This window comes from Mus caroli, unplaced genomic scaffold (assembly GCF_978045245.1).
Source record: "Mus caroli unplaced genomic scaffold, Mus_caroli_1 scaffold_1, whole genome shotgun sequence".
Classification (NCBI taxonomy): domain Eukaryota; kingdom Metazoa; phylum Chordata; class Mammalia; order Rodentia; family Muridae; genus Mus; species Mus caroli.
This window is the reverse complement of record NW_028227256.1, coordinates 49,702,417-49,722,235: the sequence shown is the minus strand read 5'-3', so window position 1 is coordinate 49,722,235 and position 19,819 is coordinate 49,702,417. Positions and strand designations below refer to the sequence as shown.

The 19,819-nt window shown below is 39.9% G+C and overlaps 1 protein-coding gene across 1 annotated transcript in view; it reads right to left on the bottom strand.

Annotated features, from left to right (window-relative positions):
• Positions 1–19,819, bottom strand: part of Hibch (3-hydroxyisobutyryl-CoA hydrolase) — a 77,055-nt gene that overhangs the window by 8,577 nt on the left and 48,659 nt on the right. The window contains exons 7-11 of the mRNA XM_021162482.3: positions 18,089–18,167; positions 11,774–11,919; positions 10,179–10,265; positions 7,805–7,863; positions 7,055–7,136 (exon numbers count right to left, since the gene is read on the bottom strand). Of these exons, the coding sequence (XP_021018141.2) occupies positions 7,055–7,136; positions 7,805–7,863; positions 10,179–10,265; positions 11,774–11,919; positions 18,089–18,167 (453 nt within the window). The remainder of the gene's footprint in view (positions 1–7,054; positions 7,137–7,804; positions 7,864–10,178; positions 10,266–11,773; positions 11,920–18,088; positions 18,168–19,819) is intronic.

The window sequence follows — 19,819 nt, the reverse complement described above, 5'->3', positions numbered from 1 at the left end:
GACTAATAGAAAATAATGCCTCAGTTTAGCCCTGCCAAAGCAGGAACTAAGTGTTCTAATGCACTACTGTACTGGTTGGCTTTGTGTGTCAACTTGACACAAGCTGGAGTTATCACAGAGAAAGGAGCTTCAGTTGAGGAAATGCCTCCATGACATCAGCTTTTCTCAATTAGTGATCAGGGGGGTAAGGTCCCTTGTGGGTGGGACCATCTCTGGACTGGTAGTCTTGGTTCTATAAGAAAGAAGCTGAGCAAGCCAGGAAAAGCAAGCCAGTAAAGAACATCCCTCCATGGCCTCTGCATCAGCTCCTGGTCCCTGACCTGCTTGAGTTCCAGTCCTGACTTCTTTCAGTGATGAACAGCAATGTGGAAATGTAAGCTGAATAAACCCTTTTCTCCCCAACTTCTTTCTTGGTCATGATGTTTGTGCAGGAAAAGAATCCATGATTAAGACAACTACAAAAGTAATTCAGGTCATCCCACAAATGGAATAAACTTATAATAATCAAATAAACATACATTCTTGTTTGCCTAGCATAAGCTAAGTAGAGATTACACTTAAGCAAAATACACACATATAAGGCTGCCATATTGACCCTTCAACTACACTGCCAAGAGACTTGTTTTGAATTTAAAGATCCTATCACACTACGACTGTAATCACCTGGCTCATACATGAGGCTATCACACAACTGCAATCTTCTTTATAACTGCACATACAGTTTTCAGCTTGATTGTTGACTGAATGGCTAAAAGGTTTAAGCTGAGTTCAAAGAATTTTCAATTCCATGTTTTTCTTTTTAGAATATTATTTGTTTTTTTTTTCAGTTTTGCATGCGCATTACTTTATTATAATCTACCAGCTATTTCCTTAACCTCCTCCCCCACTGAACATCCCTCTTTCCAACAAGGAACAAGCCTCCTTGTTAAGTTCATGTCTTTTTTTTTTTTTTTTTTTTTGGTTTTTCGAGACAGGGTTTCTCTGTCTAGCCCTGGCTGTCCTGGAACTCACTTTGTAGACCAGGCTGGCCTCGAACTCAGAAATCCGCCTGCCTCTGCCTCCCGAGTGCTGGGATTAAAGGCGTGCGCCACCACGCCCGGCTTCATGTCTTTTTTTATGTGTGTGGTCCACTGCATTCATTTAGGGCTGCCTGCATGCAGAACATTGTAGGGATTAGGGCAGCTATTACTTGGGCAAGGCATTTTCCCAGTGGCTCCAGCACTGAGGAATATGACCCCCCTTTCTCCAATATTAACTATTAACTATTTCTCCAATAGCAACTATTAACTACCAATAGCTCTTCAAGGAGTGGTGGGGCCTCAGGAACTCCAAAACCCATGACAGAATGGTGATGGGCCCAATCTCATGTAAGTTTTTTTCAGGAAAAGTTCTGTGTTCTCTGTAACATCCTCCCGTCTATCCATGTAAGCTTGAGTAATGTGTACGAGAAAGTTTGGAAGGTAACAGTGGTCTACCTACAGCCACAGTGCTGGTGGAGAGAGGAAAACGATGAAGGCCATTGTGAAGCTGCATCTTTGAGGGATGCATTCTTCTGACCTAAGCCTTCAGGATAGTAGCTCATGTTCTGGTCCTGACTGCAGTCTGTTCCAGGTTCTTCGTTGATGGTTGCAGGCAGTGAGGCTGATGATACCATCACAGCAATCTGTACCATGTGCCACTTTAGTGGGCATACAAAAGGATCATTGTGCTGACATACCCTGTCTTTTCTTTAATGGGAACACACCCATGTTATCTCAGGTAAACATTATGCTAAAGTCACCTTTCCAGCAGCCTGAAGTATGCAAGCCAGCACCCATTCCTCAGCACCCCATTATAGTTTGCTGCTCACACGGTCCATTTTCAGTTTCATAAAATGGAAAAACAAAAAAACCCAAAAATACAAAACAAAAAGAACCTTTCTCTTTTTGTATGTCCTCTGTTGGCTATCAGGTAATCTAAAAAAAAGGCCACTTAAAGTCCCACTTATTCATACTTGTAACATTCTTGTAAATAATGGAAAAAAGTGTCATTTAAGAAGCTTGCTAACCTGATGTTTGATGACCTGTTAAAACACTTGACTGGTACTCACATACAACAGACCTCACTTAGGGGAGAATGAGTGTGGGGTATTGAACCTGGATCCCCTAAAGGAGCAACAAATGCTCTTAACTGCTGAGCCATTTCCCCAGCCTGTCAATGGGGAATGGATTAAGCACAGTTCCCACAGATTCGGGAAGTGCTTTAACATGCTTAATCCCGCTTCCTTCGAGCGGTGGTCAGATCATGTCTTGGATAAGGAAGCTGGGCCCTGGTGAGAATGGGTCCAAGTGAAAGCTGAAATCCAAACTCATGGTTTCCAGCTTCAAAGCCCACTTCCTTCTTCTGCACAAAGGAACAGCAGCAATACCACAGAGAAGTCCAAAGAAGACAACAGGAGGGGACATCACTCTCGGTATTAAATTGAGGTAACTAAAACTTGCCTGTAATTTTGCCAGTAAGGAGGAACACAACGATTGTAGCTTAAGAAGACTGTGACCTTAATTAAGAAGGGTCAAGGGGAAGGCTTTTAAATTTCCTCCACGCATTTAAGCTACTCTCCTGACTATCTTCCCCCTTGCCTTGTAATGAAGTCACTGGATTAGCATGCACTGAATCCGTGGACTGAGTAAAACGATGACTTCTCACTGTGGGGAAGATTCCATTCCATCAAGGGCATGGATAAGAGAAACAGTGAACAACAGCTCAATTGGGCCTCTTTACCTGAGAGTCCATGGGCTCAGACACCAATATCCCCAGCCTTTCAAACTGGTCTTTGAATCTACTGATTCTCCATCTTTCAGGTCTTCAAACTATACCAAAGTTTGTTTTAGTTCCCAGCTTATAGACATTAGAGTTATTAGCTTCCGTAATTATCAAAAGCAAGTGCCTTGGAATAAATCTCTTTCTAGGAACTAAATAGTTACATTATTCATACACATGTCTATCTAATGTTCTGTTTCTCTGAAAACAACTCATACACAATTTTAATTGTTTAGAACACATGCATAGTTAGACAGTTTTCACTTTAAATGAACAAAAATATGATTTACATATAATATTCACAATGATCAGGAAATGAGAGGTTAAGAAACTAATTGAAAGAAATAAATTTCCCCTGACTTGAAGGAAATTATTAAGTTAAGTCCTGCTTTTTACATTCTGAGACAGAGACTCACTGAGTTGCCTGCCTTGAACATCTCATGCATCAGCTTCCTGAATAGGTTTGACTGCAGGCCTGTGCATGCAGGCCAGGCCACCAAAGGAATGGTAGAGGATAAATGTCCTTGGATAATTCTGCTCTCCTCTGAAGAAAGTCCATGATATATTTCAAATCTACCTATATAAGGTAAACTTTCTAATCTTCTCCCAAGAAAACTGATGTCACTATTTTTAAATAATTTCTTTGAACTGATAAAATACACTATTCAGGAAAAAGTATAAATCAGAAAGACAGTAATGACCCTTGTAGATTTTACATTATTTAGTTTGGAGGGGGAGGATAAGTCATTTAATCATATGATACTGCAGAAATACTTTGATTTGAATAGTCAAAGCTTTTAAAATATCTGCAAGAAAAAGTACATGGGAATTTCAAGATAAATTATGCATCAATCTCACAGATAATGTAAAAACCCTAAGCAAATACCAGCAAATCAGACTCAGTAGTACACAGCACATATATTACATTATAACCAGCAGGCAGATAGGCATTGTGCTGGGGCTATGGTTAAAAGCTTATACTTGATCCATAAGTATGAGGCAGAGAGTTAGCTGGGAATGCTATGGACTTTTGAAACCTCAAAGTCCACACCAAGTGACACACTTTCTCCAACAAGGGCACACCTCTTAATCCTTTTCAAACAACTTCACCTACTCGAGATCAAGTATTCAAATATATGAGCCTACAGGAGCCATTCTCATTCAACCCAACATAGGCAACAATGAACGTTTTCAGAAGAAAGAACAGATAAATACTTTTGCATCCTGGGAGTAATGTCTATTCATTCCTTGGAACACAGAGAAAAAAAAGTTACTACAGGCTTTAGGTTAAAGCTCACTGATATAAAAAACCTTGCCTAACCCAAACACTGGGGTGAACAGAACTCTTATAGTAAACCATAATAACAGAGAAAAGGCTAAAATCATATGATCATCTCAACAGATGCAGAAAAAAATGATAAATAATGTTCAGAACAATAAAAATTATTTGTAGGTAACAAGGAAATATTGATAAAGAATGTCCACAAGATATGTGCGGCAATAGCAACTTCAGGGTTCTTAAAAGCTTTCCCCAGGATAGGAAGATGATGACATGGATAGCTCTCACCATTTTTACGAAGTAGAGCAGGTAGTATAAGCCAATGTAAGAAGATGGGTGTGTGGGTAGGGGGGGGAGGGTAGGAAAATGGAAAGAATGTCAGGGGAGATGATAGAAGTGAAGATGAAATTAAATACACAAAAATTCAAAGTCATCTGCAAAAATATAAATACTTCCTTAATGAGTTTAGACAAGTTCTAGATACAAGGTACAAAGTCTATATATAAATTATCTCAACAAACAAAAGATTGAGTTTTAAATGATACCACTTCAAAGGTATCAAAACCATCACTATCTAGTGATAAATATAATGAAAAATATACAGATGCAATTCTCTATAAAGAAAATTGCAATATCACTGAAATTAATATAGACCTAAATAAGTGGAAGAGCATTGCATGTACAGAAGAATACACACAAGCTTTCCTAATAGGAGACTGGAAAGGAGGTATGTGCCAGGTGCAGCGTGACTGTATGCCTAGGCCACAGTGTCAGTGTTGTCCTGAATCTGTACTGTGTTTCACTGACGTGTGCTGAGGGAATAGAAAGATACTGAGTGCCTCCAGCTGAGTTTGGGTTTCCCCATCCCTCCCTCCACATGCATCCATCCCTTTGTTTTCACGACATCTGAGTCTTGTGAGTCCTGATACTGCTCACCAAACTGACAGGAGTTCTTGGGGACTAAACATAAACATAACATGGACTTTCTCTTTGGAAGGTATCAAGGGTCCTGATGCCTTGGTATATACAACATATTTTATTATCTGAAAGTTTTCAAGAATAGCCAATAATTTAAAAGTGCCTAAAAGAACAAACAATAGGGGAGGGCAAAACCAACCTGGATTACTATTAAACTGTTTTGTTCATGTGGCGCCAGGAAGAAAAAGTCCCAGAAGATGATAAAGGAGAAAGATGTATGCAACGCATATCTTTTACTCAGACTTTTACTTAGTCTATTTAAACATCAATTATATGGTAAACATTAACAGGTACTTCACATGAAAAAATACCCATGTGGTCAATAAACATATGAAATGTCATTTGACTTCATTAATTATCATGGAAACGCAAATCAAAATCACAATGCAATATTATTTTATGTACTCCCAAATGACCAAAATGAAAAAGAAATGGTATCATATATTGCTAAGAGTGTGGAGCCAGCCAGTGCTCACATGTAATCAGAAACAACTATGCTGGAAGACTGTTTAGAATAATAAATATATATGTATACACAAGGTAGCTGTTTTTTGTAATGCTACTTACATTATGGTATACACCCAACAAATATATGAATCTGTGTTATCATAAAGTGAATATAGAAACATTCACGGCCACACTAATTCTTACAGCAAAAACCTGCAAATAACCCCAGCTGTGAACAGAAGGTGTAAGGCAGAATGGTATATAATGGGATGTCTCCTGTATCAGAAATCAACATCCAACTGACTGCTGTGTAGCACAATGTAGATTAATCTATAGATGAAGACAAGCTAACACACCTTTGAGTATAAAGAAACATACCTTGTTTTTCCTCTGTCTAGAATTCTGACATACTTCATTTCATAATCAATCCTATGATAGGTCCAAGGATATCAAGCCTCAGTGCATATAACACTTATCCCCAAATGGTTGCTTTCCAATGTTATCAGTTATGTGTAGAAAGTTCAAAGTGTTGATGACTCTGAGAAACTCTACTCAAAATTCAGCAATGACAGAAAATGGAGACTTCTTAGCTTAAACAGGATCGTTTCTTTATTAAACCATTTGGTTTAAAAAAACAAACCCATCTTACATATTAAACATTATTTATAGGTTAGATCACCACTGTGATATAGCATCACTAGGTGACTATGTTTCAGTGGTCTAGCCCTTCTAAGTGTTTCTACGTGCTTTTTCCATGATACAAAGGGGTATTTGGAAGTGCAATACTGCTACCAATGTCCTTCTCTGTTACATTCAAAGACATAAAACCAGCTTTAAGTGGTTCTCAAAATTCAGCAGGCAGACATGATGTTTGGGTATTGTAATGGGTTGGTCTAATGTTGCTTATATACTAATGCTAGTTTAGGGGCCCCCAAGACTGGTTGTCCCAAACATGAGCGAGTCACAGGGAAGACAAAGTAACCATGCCCACAGTTAATTGTAATTGGTAAAGGTGCCAAAAGCCAATAGCTGGGCAGAAGAGACATAGGTGGGGTTGAGGTTTCCCAGGCTTGGAGAAAGAGGACCACAGAAGGTAAGAAAAAGGAAGAAGCCACCATGGAATGAAGGAAGAACTTGCAGGAGAGGAGAAAGGACAAGCCACCATGGGTTAGCTAAAGCCCTCACATAAATTGTAAGGACTGCCCATGGAGCTAAGAGCAGCCCATATGAAACACAGTAAGTAATAACTTGGGTTATCAATGGGAAGTAGATTCTAACAGCATGGAAGGTGGGATGCTGCTGTACTGCTTAAGGCATACTAAAAATATAAAGGCTGTATGTTTTATTCAGGATCTCAATAACCAAAGGCTTGGTAGAAACCCTGGGCTGGAATTTTAATATTTATAACTACAGGGTATATAATCAAGGTTTAGGAGAAATGTTCTCAAAGGCTTTTTAGGACACCACCATGGACTACTGACAGCCCCCAGACAGGCTTCTCTGCCCCAAGGTGTCCATAGTTAGTCGGGACAGAAAAGATCCATACATTACCTTCATCTGTTCTATGGCAAAAGGTGAACCATCTTGCCGTAAGTTTTCAATTATCTGTTCCACGGTATTGGCTGAAAAACAACTGTAAAGAAACATGATTTTGCCACTGACAAGTGATTTCCAGTGAGCCTGACCACTGTCTTTCCCCAAGCCCCACGCCAATGAGAAGACTTTTCAAGGTGCTTTGCAAGGAGGGAAAAGCACGCCCTTCCTGGGAGAGGGCTTTTGTCATCTGTCACTACTAGTCACTACTAGTGCAAACCAACGTTATTCTTGGCTTCTGGCTTGCTTCCAGGCATTGCTGATACTTATATTTAAATACATGGCCAAACTACAAAAACCTGATACTTCAAAACAGAGAGGACAGCATTGTCTCCCAGTCATTTCCATTTCCTCCTGCTCTTCTTAGGCCAGTAGGTAGGTTCCCAGATCACAGCACAAAGCCTTTTGCTAACTGGTTTAATCTTCTGGGAAGATAAAAGGAAGTTAACTCAATTATTATCCTCTGGCCTTTTTTCCTGACTTTAAAAAAGAGCTATTTTGCATTAAAATGAGTATGGATGCAATGTTTATTTCCTCCTGGAAGAGTAGGCAGAAAGTAACTTTCAAAGGTAAATGGAAAGGAAAGCGTGATTACCACCATCTCAAACTGAACAGCACTGTCAAACACTGTATAATCATAGCAGGAACAGATGGGGCTAATAAAGCCTTCCCAAAGGGGCAGCCCAGCCAAGATCTTTTGTTACGTACCTGTTTATTTTGTCCATGTGTTCCTCAAATATGATAGATTTGTCTTGATCCTTCTTGGACTGTTTGAAAAGAAGTAATTTGAAGTGACTCAGAAAATTTAAAAATCCTTTAAAAACTCTATACATTTAATGATACACTTTGTGACAGATTATCACTTTTAGTCAAATTATATTTAACACTTTCTTAAATAACTGCCACCATATGTTCAAAATTCAGAATATATGTACAACTACAGACAAGCTCTTAAAAGTTCCAAAGGCAAAATTCTTTTATTTTATTTTATTTTTATTTATTTATTATATGTAAGTACACTGTAGCTGTCTTCAGACACTCCAGAAGAGGGCGCCAGATCTCGTTACGGATGGTTGTGAGCCACCATGTGGTTGCTGGGATTTGAACTCCGGACCTTCGGAAGAGCAGTCGGGTGCTCTTACCCACTGAGCCATCTCACCAGCCCCTTTTATTTATTTTTTATCATCCAACTCTTTCTGTGAACCTAAGGGATGGGTCTAGAACCTGAGACCTGAGAATACCTTGTCAAATCTTTACTTGTGCTAGAAATCCCCACAGCATGGCAGGCATCCCTGCAGCTCTGCCTTCAGGGAGAGAAAAGGATCTGAGGTAGTCATCCACATGGGCCAGAGGACTACAGGGTTCAGTATTCAGCCTATGGCTGTTCCACCGCTCAACCTGAGCTCTCTCCTGTTTACATTTCTAGTTAATCTCTCTATTATTTTAATGCATGTCGTACATGGCATAACCCAGGTACCTTCTTATAAAGAAATGCCAGTTTACCAAAGTAAACTTACAGGACAGAACACACACTTTGTTGGCAGATGAGGCTGAATCATAGCAATGGGCAACTGGGTCTGAGTTTGGAGGCTGTATTTTTACTGACAGTATCATACAAAATAGTCCCACTACACAGCTTTTTAACACTGAATGCCAATCAACTGATTGTTTTAAAGCCTGCATATCCCCCACATGTGTTTCTCCCTTCCTATAATTAGAATCTAGCACTCTGAATGGTCCTGTTTATCTTTAAATTTTATGACATGTCTACCACAGCTGTCGACTGAATGGTGAATTCCATGATCAGGCAAGAAGTTCCATGTGTTGGGAGGGCTCACTGAGTGCCAGTGCGGGGGAAGAGGATAGCAGACACTGGTTCTGTAGGCCTGTAGCTCACAAGCACTACAGGTCTTCCACCTAGCATGCTGTCTCTCTTCTGAATAGCACCCCACTTATCCCTGCCGCTTGGCTAGACTTTATAGACCTTTAGAGGTTTAACTGCACTTATTAGAAGTTGTAAGAAATTTCTGATTTTTTTCCCCTGCTCCACACCAGTGTCCCTGCCTCGGTCCTACCTCCATGTCTCTCCATCACCCCTTCCTTTTCTTGGTTCTTCCTTTCTCCTACTATTTCCCTTATTCTTGTGGTGCTGAACAAGCACTCCACCTCTGTGCTATGCCCCGCCCACTGTGAAGGACTTCAGAGATTCATGGTTCCTTAAAAGGCTCTCTGCAGGCTTCTGGACCAGAGCAAATTCTGGCTTGCTCCAGCTGGCTTCCCACACTGAAGGATGATGATGTTTCAATCTTACATCTAAGAGCTTCCTTTGAAGCTGCCAGAATATTGATATCTCACTTGGCCCTTTGTTTCCTTTCATTTTATGTCACTTCATGAATCTATACCTTCTTTCTTCCTTTACTACAATTTCAGTGAAATTTTAAGGAAGAACCATGCATTTGATTGTGATTTTTAAGGATTCTTGGCCTCTCTCTCTCTCTCTCTCTCTGTGTGTGTGTGTGTGTGTGTGTGTGTGTGTGTGTGTGTGCGCGCGCGCCTGTCTTCACCTTTTCAGAGTTGAGGTTACACGTGTACCATATCTAGCTTTACAAAAAGGACCCATAAGTGGGTACTGGGGATCAAATCAAGGCCCTGCTATGCTTGTGCAGCAAGCACTTTACTGACTCAGTTGCTACCTCCCCACCCCTTACTTTTGCCTTTATAAGAAAACTTAGGAAACATAAGTAAGAAATTAAACATTGCAGCAGATTTTATTATTAGCGTTTTATTTTAGCAGCTCCACAAATAGTCTGAAGGTTGAACCAGTCACAGAAGTGCCACAGAGCACTGCAAAAGCCACAGAGCACTGCAAAAGCTCCTTCTAAGGCCAAACTCTGACGTTCCAAAGGGAAGCTTTTGCGGAAGAGGGCCGGAATCTGATGGCTATCTCAACACTGAAGCTCTGGTACTCTCACCAAGCCTTAAACTAAGTGATCCTCAATATGCCTTCTATATTCACACACCAGTACTTACCACGGCTCACTGTTTAAACACTTCACGTTCCCAGGGATTTGAAACAACTTACCTTGGCATGATAGCTTTCTAAGACACTTGCAACAACCTCAGCTGAAGGCGACTTTAAGGCTAACAGCTCCTCCTCCAACACCTGCAACTGCATGGAAAGAAAACAAGGCATGGAACTCCACAGAAGCACAGAAAGCTTTAACCTCGGGATCCTTATCTTAGAATCCATGCTCTGTCCACATAACCCCTAAAAGAAACTTGGACTGCAGCTATGTACACATATTGCCACACAACAAATGCTACCTCTGAAGGATGGACAAGATGGAAAATGAAGGAGCCCTTGTGGTGTGGGACCAGCTTAGCATCCCTCCTTCAAAATTGAGACATTGAAGGTGCCAAGCATTTGAAAGATCTTATGTATACATTTCATTGTAAATGAACTTTAAGTAGCACTGTCAGATGACTTGTGTGGGGCTGGGGTGGTTTGAATAGGAAGGGTCCCCATAGACTCATAGATTTGAATGCTCAGTAATCATGGAGTGGCGGTATTAGAAGGTGTGGCCTTGCTGGAGGAAGTCTGTCACTCTAGGTGGACTTTGAGGTTTCAAATGTTCAAGCCAGGCCCAGTGTCTCTTTTTTCTTCATGCTGTCTGCCGATCCAGGTGTAGAGCTCTTGGCTCCTTCTTTAGCACCTTATCTACCTGCATGACACCACGCTTCCTGTCACTACAATAACTGACTAAACCTCTGAACCTACAAGCCAGCCCTGGCTAAATGTTTTCTTTATAACAATTGCTGTGGTTATGGTGTCTCTTCACATCAATGAGAACCCTAAGAAAGGGCACAAAGTCCACAGACATCTCTGTCTAATGTGTATAAATGATCCTACAGCCACAGAGGACTTTCTACTGCTTCCAAAACAAAGCCAATATTTTCCTATCCAAGTGTGCAATTGACTCTTGTGCCAGTATTTCAACTGAAATGCTCCTTCTGGCAACACTCCCCTTAAGGCCAAACTGCAACCTATTGGAAAAAAAAAAAATCTATGGCTCTTTCTAACAGGAAATTTTCTGTTTCAGTCAAGCCTTTGTTTTGTACACACCCAATTATCTTCTGGTTTTTGTTGTCCTTGATACATACCTGCTGCAGGTAATATCCCCAGGCAAGCTGACAGAGCAAGGCACAGGCTGTGAACCAGCTTCCTCCTTCCTTTATTCTAGAACATTCTTTCCTCAAGATTAAAGAGCTCATCATTTTACTGTATAATTTTGGCTTTACATACCAGGTTTATTTTTAAGTTGGGCACTATTCTGTTGTTAAACCAACACTACATGTTTGGAAATATCCACTGAAGGTACCAGCTCAGGTACCATTAGTTCTGTTTTGCTTATGGAAGCTGAGAGACAGAAAGCTTAGTCACCTTGCCCAGCATGGTGACAGGAACATACACTAATGTTCTCAGCCCTGGAAAGGTGAGGGCAGCTTGGACAGTGTGGCGGAGGAAAGGGAATGTGGGGAGTGTAGGTGGGGTGGGGGAGGGGTTAAGTACTTTCTCTAAGGTTGCACAGCTAAAGCAATAAATTTAGCATTCACACCCATACTTACCAAAAACCTGTGATCATCTCAACCATTCCCAGCAAACATCTAAACAAATACCTTTTCCGAATCTACAAAGTGTGTGGCAATTCCCGCTCTGTGCACATCTCTTCCCTTTAGTCTGTATCCTGTCAGTGCAAGGAAGTAACCGAGTTTTCCTTGAAGTCTTGGCAAGAAATAACCTCCACCCACATCAGGAAATAGTCCTGTAGTTAAAAATAGAAAAAAGAATAATTCAAACAGGAAGTGGAGATAGTATCTTATACTCAGCCATTTCTGTACAGACTGTGAATCTGTACAATGAATATTAAGTTATGTGTTATACAATGAACCCAAATCACAAAAAAGTGTCATGAATTATTAACTTAGCTTGGAAATTTCCAAAATCCTTTCATCTTATTGCTCTACATGTTGGTGAAGTACGTGCCTGTAGAATGTCTGTACAATAGGAGTATGCAATACTGGCATTGCAGGACTGGATGGCTCACTGAGGACCTTGAGTTTGACCCCTAGAATTCATATTTAAAAACCCAGATGTGGCAGCATCGGATTGTAACCCCAGAGCTGGACAAGAGAACACCAGAGAGGTACCGGGGCTAGCTAGACTAGCTTGATAGTGAGTTCCAGGCCAGTGAAGAGACCCTGTCTCAAAACAAAAGGTGGATGGTCCCTAAAGGACAACACCTGACAAAATATTTGCTTTCCTATGAGTATGTACAGAACAAATTAACAGCATATTGTTAATCTGAGAGAGCCTTAAGACAGAACCCAGAGTGGCCTTGAACTTGTCATCTCTTTTCTCAGCCTATAGCCTCACCAGCACTAGAATTACAGGTATGGTTACCACACCCAGAAAGTGTGATACTTTTAAACACAAATAGAGCTTTATTTTACATTTCTTAAAAATTTTTCAGTGGCATTTCCTCTTAGATTAAAACATCCACCTTAACCAAGTCTTAAATGTCCAAACACTTTTTAGTTTCATCTCTCACAATCATCCTCTAAACCACAGCCATTCTATGTCTTCATGTGCAGAGCACACACCTCCTTCCCAGAGCTTGGGTGGCATTCTGAATATAGGAAGGCACTCCTGAAATGTTCCCTTACCCTTTAAGGCATGGCCGCAGCCTCTGACACACGGTGAGCACTTCTTTTTATCTTTCTGCCTCTACCTGCTTGATCCCTGAAAGATGCAGAGACTACACTTGCTACTAGAAGGCCCCACCTATGGTTACTTTCCTTAACCGCTGTGGCTTTAAATAAAATTTGTATGCTTATTATTTTCTGTTTTTGATGGAATTGCATCCCAAATTCTGTATGTTGAAGCATTAGCCCACAATGTAACTGCATTATTTAAAGACTGAGCTTTGGGTATATCGTATTGTAAGGGGATGCCCTCATCCCACAGGACCATCTTTACAGGAAGAAACATATACAAAGAGGCATGTGAAGACATGGCAAGAAAGCTGCCATCTAAAAGCCAAGGAAAGAGACTCAGGAGAAAGCAAGCTTGCCAACACCTTGATTTTGGCTTTCAGCTTTCAGAAATGTGAGAATTAGTATGTTGTTTTAAACCCACCAGTCTATGCTTTTGTCAAAGAGGCTCAAGTTGACAAACAGTCTCAAATCTAGCTGTGCCTTTCCCCAATACCAAACTCTAGATCTGCCTTTTACAAGGTCACGTGGCTATTAAGTATCTCTACATGGCAAAACCTCAATTCTGGACTTGTATCCCTTCAACTATGTTTCTTCCCTGATCAGCCTCTAACCCAAAGCACAAACTGAACTGTTTGGTGCTATCCCTAGTTATACCAGGTCTCCCCATCTGGGGCTCACTTTAGAACTCCTCATACCATCATACTGTATGAGGAGAGGCTCTGAGCCTAGAGGAGGGAAAAAAGCGCTAAGTGGAATACCAGAGAGACCTGACAACGCCAGATCCACCAACTAGATGAAGAGCAAGGGTCTGGGCCACAGCAGGCACAGAAAAAGGTCTTGCCTCTGTAGTCAGGACCAGTCAGGGATACATAATGTCAACAAAAAGAATGGGTCAGGTAGGTGCAGAACAAGCTGGGGCGGTGGGGGGGGGGGGAGGTGGGAGGAAGAAAAACGAAATAAAACAACAGAAACTCTTCAAAAGTGTCCAGGATACTACAAAAGAAGAGTTGCACTTAAGATCTAATAAAAAATTACTAGCTGTCTTTGTCAGGATCTCTACTACTATGATGACACATCATGACCAAAAGCAAGTTATGGAGGAAAGGGATTATTTGGCTTGCACTTCCACAGCACTGTTCATCAATGAAGAAAGTCAGATCAGGAACTCAAACACGGTGGGAACCTAAAGGCAGGAGCTGATGCAGAGGCCATGGAGGGGTGCTGCTTACTGGTTTTCTCTTTATGACTTATTCAGCTTGCTTTCTCATAGAACCCAGGACCACCAGTCCAGGGATGGTACCACCTACAACAGGCCAGGCCCTCCCACATCAATCACTAAATAAGAAAATATCCTATATGCTTGCCTATAACCCCATCTAATAGAAACATTTTCTTAATTGAAGCTCCCTCCTCTCAAATGACTTCAGCTTGTATCATGTTGATATAAAACTACCCAAAACACTAGCCATCTAGTAGTGCAAATCTTTAGTCCCAGCACTTAGGAGGCAGAGATAGGTAGATCTCTGAGTTCAGCGCCTGTGTAGTCCACCTAGACCCTATCTCAAAGACACAAAACAAAACCAAACCTAGACATCTAACATGGCAGGAAAATACAATGCACAGTGAGACTAAATCAACTGAAACTGACATAAATGCAAGAATTCACTCATATGTTAAAAAGACAAACAGAGAAGTTATATTTTTAGCAACTCAAATCCTATTTCCATAGATGAAAGTGAGATGAATGCATACACTGAATAACATTAGAAATACTAAGAACAGGTTAGAATTTTCAGAGAGAAAAAAGTTTAAAATGTAGAAATAGAAACTGGACAAAATTAATTTAAAATGAACATAGAGCAGGGCTTGGTGCCTAGGTCTATAGTTCTAGCTGCTGGGCAGGCACACAGTGACCACTGGCTCAAAGGCTACAGAATGGGCACCAGGCTGGCCTGAGTCACTCACAACACCATCTCAACATTTATATACCCGGGGATCCATCCCATAATCAGCCACCAAACGCAGACACTATTGCATATGTTAGCAAGATTTTGCTGACGGGTCCCTGATAACAGCTGTCTCTTGTGAGGCTATACCAGTGCCTGGCAAACACAGAAGTGGATGCTCACAGTCATCCATTGGATGGAACACAGGGCCCCCAATGGAGGAGCTAGAGAAAGCACCCAAGGAGCTAAAGGGGTCTACAACCCTATAGGTGGAACAACAATATGAACTCATCAGTACCCCCAGAGCTCTTGTCTCTAGCTGCATATGTATCAGAAGATGGCCTAGTCGGCCATCATTGGGAAGAGAGGCCCCTTGGTACTGCAAACTTTATATGCCTCAGTACAGGGGAATGCCAGGGCCAAGAAGTGGGAGTGGGTGGGTAGGGGAGCAGGGTGGGGGGATAGCATTTGAAATGTAAATGAAGAAAATATCTAATAAAAATTGTTAAAAATATAAAATAAAATTGGAAAAAAAAAGAGTACCACGAACTTCTCCATAGAAATGGATCCAATCATCAGCTAACCGACGAGGACTGAAAAATTAGCTACGTGATGCATGTGAATGCTTTTGCGCCTCGAAAGAGCTTTAACAATATGATTTATTTTAGTGATGTGTGAGTTTGTCAGAAAAGACACTGAAAGAATATGAATACAAAAAAATCTATTTTTAAAGCCTCCTGTGACAGTTTATACATTCTACAGAATTCATCTTGGCATGTAGATTTTTTTTATACCTGAGCCAAGTTTGTGATTTAAATATAATTCAGGAAGAGGCAGTTTTATCATACAGCCTCCTGCATTGTACCTGAATCAATTTGTATCAATAGTTTTGAATGACTTTCACACTGTATTATACTTCCAATAGATCCTTTTAAGTATCGGTTGTTTCATCATCATATTATTGGGTCACAGTTCTGTACCACTGACACTTTATACTTATATTCGAATTGTATTTTCTCTGGTTTCCAATGATGGTAATCAGTGAGTAGAATAAACCAACATGTCTAACCAAAAAGAAGGAGAAGAAGAAGAAGAAGAAGAAGAAGAAGAAGAAGAAGAAGAAGAAGAAGAAGAAGAAGAAGAAGAAGAAGAAGAAGAAATAAAAGGTGGGGGCCTATTCCTCAGTGGTAGAGCACTTGCCTAGGACTGTGAGGCCTTGAGTTCAATCTGTTGTAACACACACACACGCACACAGATGGACGTGCATGTGTGCATACACAGGAAGAGTGCATTTAACATAATAAGGTGTAAAAGATGTATCTGAAGAGAGAAAAATATTTGAAGAGATAATTGAAAAAAATTCCAATTTTGAGAGAATGAATCCAAGTAGCCAAATGAACACATACACATAAAAGATGAAGAGAACCGCACCAAGAAATATTATTGTCAAAGAGCCTGAAACCATTGGTTAAGAGAAAGTCTTAAGAACATCCTGAGACATGCAGACATATATTAACATAAAAACAAAAAATAGGGATGAAAATGAATTTTTCCATAGGAAACAATGTAAACTACAAGATGGTATCATAATATCTTCACAGTGGAGGAGTTTATTGGCTCAAAGCATAGCTACATACCAAGTCTGATAGAACAGACTATTCAAAGCAGCTTCACCATGTAGCGGCAAGCATTTTTCTCAAATTAAAAACAAAAAAACAAAAAAACAACAACCAGTCTTTTTTACTGGTCTTTTACTTGTGTGGTTTGATTATTGGCTTTGTGTCTCCTGCGTGGAGAGATTATTTGCCTTTTGTCATTTTGTTTTGTTTAAATTTTTGATTTTTTCATTTTGAAGGAAAGAGAGAACATAAAGTTAGGTGGTAAGTATTCTAAGATCTGGAAGGAGTTGGAGGAAGGAAAAACATTATCAAAATATAATGTATGAAAAACTGTTTTCAATTACAAATGAAAAACATTATCTCTAATATAAAGCAATAGGAGATAGACACAATTCTGGCAAAATACATATGAGACATACATACTGAAAACTATATTTAAAACTTAAAAATTTACTTACTCATGGGTCTAAAGACACCATCTTATTAAGATGCCAACTCTTGGGCTGAGCTGCTGATTCACTCCATAAAGTATTTGCCATGTAAGTGTGAGTACCAGAGTTTAGATATGCAGCACCCATGTACAGAGTTAGGTATGGTGTGACACATGCCTAAAATCTTAATCCTTGGAGGTTGGATACAAGAGAAATCATGAGGCTTGTTTGTCAAAGAGTATAGTTACATGGACCAGCTTCAGATTCAATGAAAGACCCTGTCTCAAAAAATAAGGTAGAGAGCAACAGAGAAAGACACCTAAGTTAGACCTCTGGCCTCCACAAGCACAGGCATACAGCATGCAGGTGTACACACACCCTCACTCACACAAACACATACACATAGAGCACACACATCAAAGAAGTCAATTCTACCTGAATTGATAGATTATAAACTTCACAAATACATAACAGAAGGAATTTTTTGTTGAAACTTACAAACTAGATTTTATACCGAAATACAAATGATCTATATAACTGAAACAACTTAGGGAGAAGGGATAAAGATGGAATTGTATCACTACCTGTTTCAATAGTTACTGTAAGGCAATAGCAATCAAGATGATAGGATGCTGACAGGATATCAACACAGGCAGCATAGACATCTGACAGAGACAAAGGCCATTCAGTGAGCAAACAAGAGGTCTTTCAACAAACCCTGCTGGAATAACTCCTTTTTAACACAAAATAGAAATGTTGATCTATGAAACTCTCAATGTGTCACAGATGGAAATGTGAAGAAATTTTCCCTTATTAAGATTAACTACATGGTGCTAATATTCTTATATGTGACATACATCCCGAGCTAACACAAAGTGTCTTGTTTTTTTGTTTTTAAGTTCTTTCATTATGGTATCTCACATGGAGTCCTTTGGTTTCATGTGTATATATGTATAAAATATCTGAAATGTAGTAAAGGAATGTAATTCAAAAGTAATTACACTAGTCGGGCATGGTGGTGCACGCCTTTAATCCCAGCACTCGGGAGGCAGAGGCAGGCGGATTTCTTAGTTCAAGGCCAGCCTGGTCTACAAAGTGAGTTCCAGGACAGCCAGGGCTACACAGAGAAACCCTGTCTCAAAAAAACAAAACAAAACAAAACAAAACAAAACAAAACAAAACAAAACAAAAGTAATTACAAAAACTTTCTGGAATTTTTACCTATTCCCGTTTCTGGCATAGCAAAGAGAGACCTTTCTGTAGCCACTCGGAATTGACCATGGACTGAAAGACCAACTCCCTAGGAAAATAAGGAAAAAAAATGCTTTAAAATATGGTAAAAAAAAAAAAAGAGAGAGAGAGAGAGCATTAACACACATATTATATTACACACATATACAAAGCAAATAGGTTTTACGTTTTCTTTATATTCTACAGCAATTTGTTTCAGCATATGGACTGCAAGGAGCCTCAAGCCTCACAGTTTCAGATGAATTTGCATCTCTGACATGTGAGGCTGGCCTGCCATAAGTGGGCAGTTCCTGTCAGCAGTGTGTACTGTGCTTTGGTCCTTCTCGGCAGTACAGGACACTGGCTCTCCGGGAAGCTGGGTACTACTCATTACTGGCACGAATAACTAAGAGAGCATGATCAAGTTATTACAGAGAATTTAGTAATTTTGAAAAGAATATCTAACATATTTCTTTACTTACCTACTTCATCAAATAAAATTAGCAACACCATTATTTTCACATGCAGCATTTAATGAGACCAATTTTAAAACTCCTCCAAATTGGTTATACTATAATATTTGGTTAAATGTCTACCTCAGACTTGACAAATGACACTGAAAAGGACAGCAGACACTGCATACAGCAATGCTAGAAACAGAAGTATACGTGAAGACCAACTGTCCCTGTGCATGCTGACTTCTGCCAGTGTGTGTGCTGACTGCTGTCCCTGTGCGTGCTGACTGTTGTCACTGTCCTTCCCTTTGCTCTGCTCTGTCCATGTTGTTCCCAACCTCCCCCGTTCCCATTCTCATCTTAAGCAGTGACCTATGCATAGCATTACAACAATGCCCGGCTCTCTGTGCTGTGCTAGCTAAGTAGGGTTAGATATCTGAATCTTTTCATTTTCATTAAAATTTTCTAAATTTCTCCATGTTTTGCCACTTATTCAGTCACTCGTGTAGTATTAAAACCTTTAAGCCTCTCATTAAGAAAACACTTAAACACCTATGTAATTTCTTATAAAGTTCTGTACTATATATTAAGTTTAAAAATCTAATAATCATGGCCATAAATATGTCAATCAAGGACATCATTTAGTCTGTACCTACGTCCTCTGTGGTCAACACCTGCAAGTTACACTAGGTTCACTCTGCGTAAGCACATGTGTTTGGTCACCTGACAACACTGCCCAAATCAGACCAAGCATGCACTTCAAACAGCCATGAACTCTTACAATTCTGATGGAAATAAAACATTTTATGCTAATTTCCTCCATTGTTTTAAGAGTCTTTCCCTTATTCTGTACTTCTAGTTTGTCTTATTATAACCAAGAACTCAGAATTGTTCTGGAACATATTACTATGAATTTAAAAAGAAAATATCAGGTAGAATTAGTAGCTTTAAGTCAGGCTTCTGTTGAGCCCTGGACACAGATGACTCCAGTTCTCAACTCATAGACTCTGTCTCAGTTCTCCTCGATCGAATTAGTGCCCCTTGTCCTTTAACTAGCATAATTCCATAAACAGTACATAATTATATCCTTTATTATTTACATAGCAAGCTAAAATCTGACTATAATTCTCAATTTAAGTCCTATCATTTTTTCCAAAAGAAAATTAGTGATTATCAAAACTCTTCAAGTTTCTCTGTGCATCATGATTCACATACACACACACACACACACACACACACACACGCACACGCACGCACACATACACCT